The sequence below is a fragment of the Triticum aestivum genome, chromosome 2D (assembly GCF_018294505.1).
Source record: "Triticum aestivum cultivar Chinese Spring chromosome 2D, IWGSC CS RefSeq v2.1, whole genome shotgun sequence".
In the NCBI taxonomy this organism is placed as follows: Eukaryota; Viridiplantae; Streptophyta; class Magnoliopsida; order Poales; family Poaceae; genus Triticum; species Triticum aestivum.
The window spans coordinates 30,373,473-30,382,082 of NC_057799.1; the positions used below are offsets into that span (position 1 = coordinate 30,373,473).

Consider the following 8,610-nt stretch of genomic DNA (forward strand, 5'->3'; position numbering starts at 1 on the left):
GTGGACAGTTACCTCATCGCCGTCTTTTCTCCGTCCAGTTGCCTGATTCTGCTGCGGTGCATCCATGAAATCATCATCATCGTTTTGATGATCGCCGCGAGCAATTCTGCTGAGGTAAGAACAAACCAAATTGTTAGGGTGGAAATGAAATGTAGGAAGTAAGCAGTTGCCACCTAACAGAATGTGCTTGCCACATGGGCTCAATTGAAATGGCAAAAATAGTGAAGGCAAATATCACACGAACACACACGCACCCATATGATTGTCGAAAACATAAATGTGGTAATTAAACACATTAGCTTCATTTGAAAAATGTACAGATCGTAATGCATTTAAAACAAAATGTTGAAGTTGCCATGTTAGCACAAGATATTACGAAAGAAAGGCACAAATCTTCCACTGCACAAACATAAAATGTGGCAGCTCACACCATGTCCTCATACAAAAATGAGTTGCCATGTGTTCAAAGGCAAAATGTGCTAGGTTGAAATTGCCATGTTAAAATGCAACACAAAATTCAAAAAAGCGTTGAAAAACATCTACTGAACAACCTGAAATTGCAATGCACACACTGACCTCATATTAAAAATGAGTTGCCATTTAGTACGGCCAAATATGTTCAGATATCACAAGTCAGCGTGGCAAAACACGAAACTGGGTCTGCAGTACAATGAATTTGCCACATTATCCTGCCTACAACATGGCAACAACCATGCTGTGTTCACAGAAATACTTGCCACATGGAAAGCATATATATGGCAACTGACACAGTTGATGTGGAAATTAGTTGCCATCCAGTGGACATAGTTGCTGAAACTGACATGACAACCTAGTTACTATACTTTGCCATGCCACATTATCCTGTCAGTTGCCACAAGTCAGTGTGGCAAAACACAAATTTGGGTCTGTAGTAGAGTGAATTTGCCACATTATCCTGCCTACAACATGGCAACAGCCATGCTGTGTTCACAGAAATACTTGCCACATGGAAAGCATATATATGGCAACTGACACAGTTGATGTGGAAATTAGTTGCCATCCAGTGCACATAGTTGCTGAAACTGACATGACAACCTAGTTACTATACTTTGCCATGCCACATTATCCTGTCAGTTGCCACAAGTCGGCGTGGCAAAACACAAATTTGGGTTGTAGTACAGTGAATTTGCCACATTATCCTGCCTACAACATGGCAACAGCCATAGTGTGTTCACAGAAATACTTGCTACATGGAAAGCATATATGTGGCAACTGACACAGTTGATGTGGAAATTAGTTGCCATCCAGTGCACATAGTTGCTGAAACTGCAATGACTACCTATTTACTACACTTTACCATGCCTACAGCGTGGCAACAGCCGTAGCATGTGCACGAAATTAGTTGCCACATGGAAAACATATTTGTGGCAACTATCACAATCAATCAGGAAATTAGTTGCCATACGGTGCAGATAGTTACTCAAACTACCATGTTTGCATTCATACTGCACTTTGAAAAACAACTACCTAGATCTAGGGTTCAATGGCAACTATCATAACTTGAAATTCATCACCAAAATTCTCCCTGCACTGATCGCAAATAGCATTTCGAAGCAATGCGAACCTATCGGACAGAAAAACGACGGCCTAATCCCAAGGCACAACCAGGATGTGGCTCCAGACAGGCCGAACCACACCAGCATGACCGCCAGCGCGGCGGCGACGAAACTGCTCAATGCCACCAAAAACGGCAAGCACAAGACTACGCCGCCGGCGGGAACGCCGGCGCATCGCGAACCCGCCTGAATCTCGATGGATCTCGAGCGAAGCATCGACCACGGAGGGGAGGGGAGAAATGCAGGCAAGGATTTTGAGCATGGGAGGGAGCATTACCTTCAATCTGTAGGCGCTCCGGCGAAGACGCTCCGCTCCGGCGAGTCCCACCGACGGCCGCGAATGCCGTCGACTCTTCCGCCTCAGCCGTCGCCTTCTCCTCTCTCCTTCTTCTCCAATCGACTGAACTGCGGGGTGGGTTGTGCGAGTAACTGAGGGGAGGAGTAAATGGAACCATGAGGGGAGGGGGGCGAAGTGCGCGACGTGTTTGACGGCAACCACGGTCGGGCGTGGTGTGCGGGCGCAGAGCAGTTTCACCGCACGCCCCCGAGTGGCAACCGCTGACCGCGGGGAGGCAACCGGCGTGTAGGCGAACTGTGTCACACACCACACACACGTCTTGTCCTACGTGGCACACAAAATCAGTCAAAACGTGCCAAGATTCGTGCAGATACTGCTGGACGGTGATGAAGGCGTGTGGTTGAGATGGCTAACGCCCACACGTGTGGGCATTAACATTTCCAAAATTTAATGGAGTAAATATACTTCATTAAGGTTCACTCCTCTATTTTTTAAAGGGACCGGTTAGAGATGCCCTCACCAATATACTTCGTATAGATAGCGGTGTTTCTAGATTGACAATCGTGCGAGGATCGGAACATGGAAGTGTCAGGTGTAAACAATAGTATTCACGATTTTTTTCTTTTTTAAAAGGAGAAAGACCTCCTTTTCAAAAAAAAAGTTGTTGGGACTTGGGTGGTGTGTCACAGATTGGATTTTCAGCACCACATATGGTTGTTTCAAAATCTCAAGATTTGCTGCGTACGTGAGATGGAATATATAGTAATTTACTCATTAAAAATTCACCACGTGGTAGGCGTGCATTGAGCTACTAGCCTACTACTACTAGTTTATTCTTTCAATCAATCGCCACTGAGCAAGTCCAACATCTACTCCTACTTATACCATTCACACGCAGGTAACCTTCCGCTAGCAGTAGTAATTCGCAAAGAAAATGGCCTCTACGGAAACCACTGGCAGCAGCAAGAAGCTGCGCGTGCTCCTCATCCCCTTCTTCGCCTCCAGCCACATCGGACCCTTCACCGAGCTCGCCGTTAGCCTTGCGACGGCCAGACCACAGGCCGTAGAGGCCACCATCGCGGTGACGCCGGCGAACGTGCCGCTCGTCCGGTCGTTGCTCCAGCCGCACGAGAACGGCAGTGGCATACCGGTGAAGGTGGCGACGTACCCGTTCCCGGCCGTGGACGGCCTCCCCAAGGGCGTCGAGAACCTCGGTGCGGCAGCGCAGGCCGACGCATGGCGCATCGACGTGGCTGCGCTGAGCGATACACTGATGCGGCCCGTCCAGGAAACGCTCATCAGGGCGCAGTCACCGGACGCGCTCGTCACCGACGTGCACTTCATGTGGAACGCCGGCGTCTGCGACGAGCTCGGCGTGCCATGCGTCACGTTCAACGTCATCGGTGCCTTCTCGACGATCGCGATGCGGCATCTATTGGGCCGCGTTTCCAACGGCGAGCCGGAGGTGGTGACCACCATCCCTCGGTTTCCGGCCCCCGAGATACGAGTGCCGGCGGTGGAGCTGCCGGAGTACTTGAGGAGCCAACGGAAGGGTGGCCAATCCACCTTCCACCGGCTCTATGCGGTGCAAGGTGACTGCTTCGGGCTGGCCGTCAACACGTCACCAGCTCTGGAGGAGCACTACTGCGGGATGTACGTGGGCAATGGCTACGCGAAGCGTGCGTACATGCTAGGCCCGCTGTCACCGCGACTGCCGTCGTCACCGGAAGCCGGCGACTCACGGTACACCGACTGGCTTGACTCGAAGCCGAGCCGGTCGGTGGTGTACCTGTGCTTCGGCAGCCTCGCCCACGTCTCCGACGCTCAGCTGGACGAGCTCGCTCTCGGGCTCGAGGCCTCAGGGATGGCGTTCCTGTGGGTGGTGAGGACGGACAAGTGGTCTCCCCCGGAGCGGTGGCACGAGCGTGTTGGAGGCAGGGGAATGGTGGCCACCGCCTGGGCTCCGCAAAGGGCTATCCTGGGGCACCGGGCGGTGGGGGCCTTCGTGACGCACTGCGGATGGAACTCCGTCCTGGAGACGGTGGCGGCGGGCGTGCCGGTGCTCACATGGCCCATAGTGTTCGAGCAGTTCATCACCGAGAGGCTGCTCACGCAGGTCCTAGGGATCGGGGAGCGGCTGTGGCCGGACGGCGCCGGCGTTCGGAGCACGAGGTATGAAGAAAACGAGGTAATCCCCGCCCAAGATGTGGCACGGGCATTGACGACCTTCATGCAGCCTGGAGGGCCGGGGGATGCGGCGAGGAGAAGAGTCATGGAACTGGCCGCCAAGGTTCACGCCGCGGTGGCGGAAGGAGGATCCTCCGACCGTGATCTGCACCGCTTGATAGATGACCTCATGGAAGCTGCCGGTGCCGGTGCCGGAAGGACGACGATATGAAGTCAGACTTGCTCAAAATCCTTACTATTGAATGGTCGGTCAGTCTCATCAGCTATCTTATCTCACCTGTATGCCTGAGTTCGTATAATTTTGTAAGTTGTTTGCTTTTCATCTTTTCTTTTCTGGGCTGTAGCCCGGTGGCAAGGACACAGTTGTGCATCCTTACGGATCGAGGTTCTACAACCGTCCGAAGCGAATTTTCACGAAATCACCCGGATCAGCTTCTTCTATAAAAATATGTCGTGGGTAGTGTCCATGGATCTTTTTTTCTTCTTTTCTTTACAATCACCTTTTTCCTTGTAAGAAATCCAAACGAAGCCTTAATAAATGTTTTGTCTGCCAGAATGAATTGGCCGTGAACCAACCTGTGGTTGGATGTTTAGAAGGATAGTGGTATCCTTAGCCTACCAGAGTTCAAGTCCTACGCTTGACATTGATCTCATATTTTTCTAGATTCGTCCAAAGCATTCCTTACAAGGACAACGTTGCCAGCTGGGTACAATATGGTAAAGACGCAAGTTTAACCAGGATCCGAGAGATGGAATGGAGCCATGCGAGTTGTTTGAAAGATCAAGTGCTTGAAGATTTAACATTTTTTTTTGAGAAAAGGCGTATTGCCATCTTACATCGTCCCAAGGGCAGGATTACACTCATTTGCTAGAGCCTCTCGTAAGTCATATGGGACATCTGCTACATACATAACATCCCCTGTCCTCCTTGCATATGCGGCCATTTCATGAGCCAATTTGTTCCTGTTTCGTTTGACTGTGCTGATCGACACCTCTTCAAAACTATGCATAAGGTATCTCACGTCAGTAATCAAAGGGAATAGTGAGGAGAGATTAGCATCTTTGCTCTTCAGCAGTGTGGCTGCATTTGCACAGTCCGTCTCGATACATAGCTTCCCCCAATAGCGCTTCCTTAATTCTGCTAAACCATAGAGGATGGCGGCCATTTCAGCTTCCTCGGACGAGCTGCATGGAGTCAGTTTTTTACAGATGGACAGAGCAACACGTCCGTTACAATCTTTGACAACAATGCCTGCATAAGTCTCTCCAGTACTAATTAAGAATGATGTGTCGCTGTTTAATTTCCAGGTCCCGCTGTCTGGCGGCAGCCACCACTCAGTCTCGTCAGCGTTTTCTGATAGTGTGGCATAATTGGGGTTGTTGCTTCTGCTTGTGATTGAACTGTCAGCCATGGGAGCAGTAATCCCAGAGAAGATCGGCTTTTTCCCTTTAACTCTTGCAGATAGAGCCTGACTACAGCATGAGTATACATCCATATTGAAGGCCTGCATATTTGCCTCTGGATCGTTGTTGCCCATGTAAGCACCGCCCAGCTCATTGTGGTATTTAACTAAAAATTGGACTAAAGCCCCAATCGTCGCTCTTCCTTTTGCATGAACGCAGTCCTCACGTAGCCACCATGCGCGCCACAGCAAGAGCATGATTTTCTGCCGTACGTCCATACTGCATGTGTCCAGCAGCAGTTGTAGCCAATCCACCCCTGTATATTTGAACTTCTCTTCTGCCGGCAGGTCCCAGACCTTTCTCATCTCCATGCGGAGCGCCCTGGCCTTGGTGCATGCAACCGTAGCATGGTACTCGTCCTCTGTTTCCTTTCCACAGATATTACAAATGTTGTCAATCTCCAGTGTTCTTTTCCATTTGTTTTTCTTTGTGGCCAAAGTTTCAGTTGCTACTCGCCACCCAAAAATGCGAATTTTCTCAGGGCATTTGGATTTCCAAATTAAGTCCCAAATACTTCTATTGTCGGCTTCGCATACTGAACTTGATGCATCAGCCCCCACTAGCTGTTTAAGCTGGAATCCCAGTTTGTAAGCACTCCGGACAGTGAATATACCATTTTTCTCACTATGCCAGGCCACACAATCCTCAGCGCTGGTGTTGGGCAATTTAATTTTGCATATTTCTTCTGCATCAAACCCATGGAACAGATCCTTAACAAGGTTAACATTCCATTCATTGCCGTCAGAGGTTAGAAGCTGGTTAACCCATTTCAAACGTGACCGTCTCTTGAATGTGGCCACTTTCAGTCCGCTTTTCCTGGGTATCCATTGATCCCTTTGGATCTGAATCCTTCTTCCATTACCGACTCTCCAGATTAGACCTTTTTTGAGGAGCTCCAGTCCGTGCTCAATACCTTTCCATGCTTGAGAGGCGTCTGAAGCAAAGGATGTGTCAAGGAGTTCCCCATTTGGGTAATATTTTGATTTTAATACCCTCGCACACAGGCTAGTGAAGCAGGGATCAGACCATCCAGCCTGTTGCTTCCCATTATCAGGGACTGGAGGTTTGGTAGAGAGTAACCAATGTGAGATGCTATATGTCAAAAAACGCCATTGCTACCAATACTAAAGATTTTGAGTAATGACATGTTGTAAAGAGGAAATGGAACGTTACCTGATAAACTGTTGAAACTTAGGTCAAGGTCAAGCAGTTTTGTAATGCGACTCAAACTTTCCGGAATTAATCCCGATAACCTATTTTGGCCGAGCAATATAGAAGTGAGGGAAGAAACATTTCCTATTGAATTAGGTATGCTTCCAGAGAGGAAGTTCTCTGTTAGGTAAAGAAATTTGAGAATCTCTTTTCTCGTTGAGATAGCGCTTCCACGAGAAGTCAGAGAAAACATCAGGTTGAAGCAAATAACAAGTTGTGCAGTGACCCTCCTGATTTTGTTAAATCAATGACGATGACAACATTCTACTCATGTTTGCATGTTGTTTTACTAGACCTAACTGCACCATGTACCATCATAATAACAAATTCAAATACTGTTGCATCTATGTTCACGTAGAATCACATGTTCAAACAAATGAAGAATGTCGACACAACACTAGCAAAGATCAATACTAAGGATCACCTACCACATCTAATTGGCGGAAAGATGGTCATGAAACAAATCTGTAAAGCTATTCAAGAGTGGTAATTGTTTCATCATGTTATTCTTAAGATTCTTAAGAACATATATATAGTTAAATATTTAGATGGATAGGTTGGTGTTCCTACACTCACATTTGCACTGACATTGCTATTCGTACTTACAAAGAAAAGCAAACTATGCCCAACAAAACCACTATTGACTGCTTCCACATACTTACAAGATAACAAAAGAGAAAATTTCATCTATGCGAGTCAGTGTCTCACTTTGGTCAGTGTACTTCAAAATACCCTAAATACAATTACTAAAGTAGCTTAAGCGCCTCAATATGGTCGCTAGTATGACTTGACATACATATTTCACTTAGTTGGCATACAGTTGACCCGTCCAATTGCCACGTGGGCAACAACTATGTGGACAGCATGGCCGGGCGGCGTGACATCTTGAAAAATAAGCCTGACCGGCCCCACCTATCAGATGGGGTGAGAAACAAAATGCATAACTTAGCCCGTGGGGATTTTTTTTCCCACCCCACACCTTTTCATGTCCACATAGTGCAACGTTATGTTATCATAGGAATATAGGATAGCTCGATACCCGTCAAAAAAGAAATAACCCGCCAAAAAAATATAGGATAGATCGATACATGCATGTGGTGCATGAGATATATGTGATCATAATATACTCCCTCCATTCCGAATTATAAGATGCTTTTATTTTTTCTGAGTTAAATGTATATAGACGCGTTTTAGTGTGTCTGTTCACTCATTTCAGTCCATATGTAGTCTATATTGAAATATTCAAAATGTCTTATAATTTGGAATATGTGATGTACTAGTCACTTGGGTGATGCGTGATCAGCTAGCTACAATCCGGGGTTGAAGAAGACCTGACTGTCAGACGGCCATTGGTTTCCGGTGATGAAGCACTCGACAGTGTACTAGGCGGCATCGCGGGAATGGATGTCGCGGCGATAGCCGCTCCACTTAATTGACGCATTGCTTCACCTTGGAGGCAGCCCGGGGGCATAGCTCTTGTATTCCATGTAGCGTAGGTGCGCGTCACGACCGCCAACTTCACCTGATCGTCCAGCCTTTCCAGGCTACCTAGCCACTAGCGTCCACGAGCTCATGCGCTGAGGTAACTCTACATTATAAACTTGGTGTGGGAGTGGTTCACCCACGGGCGACCAAGGTACGTCTCAACATTGTTGAGGTCCTCGCTCTCGCCATGCCTGACGCTGCACTTTTGGACGAGAAGACAGTGTCACAGTCAGGTAAGTTGCAGCCCTAGGCCGTCACCACATTGTGGTTCCCAAGCATCATCTTGAGAACTAAAATGTGACAGCCCTGAAATAGTGATCCAAACGTCTTATATTTGTTTACAGAGGGAGTATAAAATTAATGAGAGAT

At 47.9% G+C, this 8,610-nt stretch overlaps 1 protein-coding gene across 4 annotated transcripts; it reads left to right on the forward strand.

Annotated features, from left to right (window-relative positions):
• Positions 1 to 2,805: 2,805 nt before the first annotated feature.
• Positions 2,806 to 5,514, forward strand: LOC123051287 (UDP-glycosyltransferase 73C4). 4 transcript variants are annotated; one of them, XR_006423998.1, is made up of 3 exons: positions 2,806 to 4,065; positions 4,130 to 4,325; positions 4,745 to 5,514. XR_006423998.1 is itself a non-coding variant. In XM_044474130.1 (2 exons), the coding sequence occupies exon 1, from the start codon at positions 2,828 to 2,830 to the stop codon at positions 4,289 to 4,291; it is 1,464 nt and encodes a 487-aa protein (XP_044330065.1). In that variant the 5' UTR covers positions 2,806 to 2,827; the 3' UTR covers positions 4,292 to 4,325; positions 4,745 to 5,507. The 4 variants fall into 4 exon arrangements, 2 of the variants coding, with proteins under 2 accessions (XP_044330065.1, XP_044330064.1); XR_006423997.1 differs by lacking the exon at positions 4,745 to 5,514 and adding an exon at positions 4,425 to 4,633; XM_044474130.1 differs by having other exon boundaries at positions 2,806 to 4,325; positions 4,745 to 5,507.
• The last annotated feature ends 3,096 nt before the right edge of the window (positions 5,515 to 8,610 follow it).

Bases quoted from the DNA above. Each gene is read 5' to 3' on its own strand.
- LOC123051287 (XM_044474130.1), top strand. From the start codon at position 2,828: ATGGCCTCTACGGAAACCACTGGCAGCAGCAAGAAGCTGCGCGTGCTC.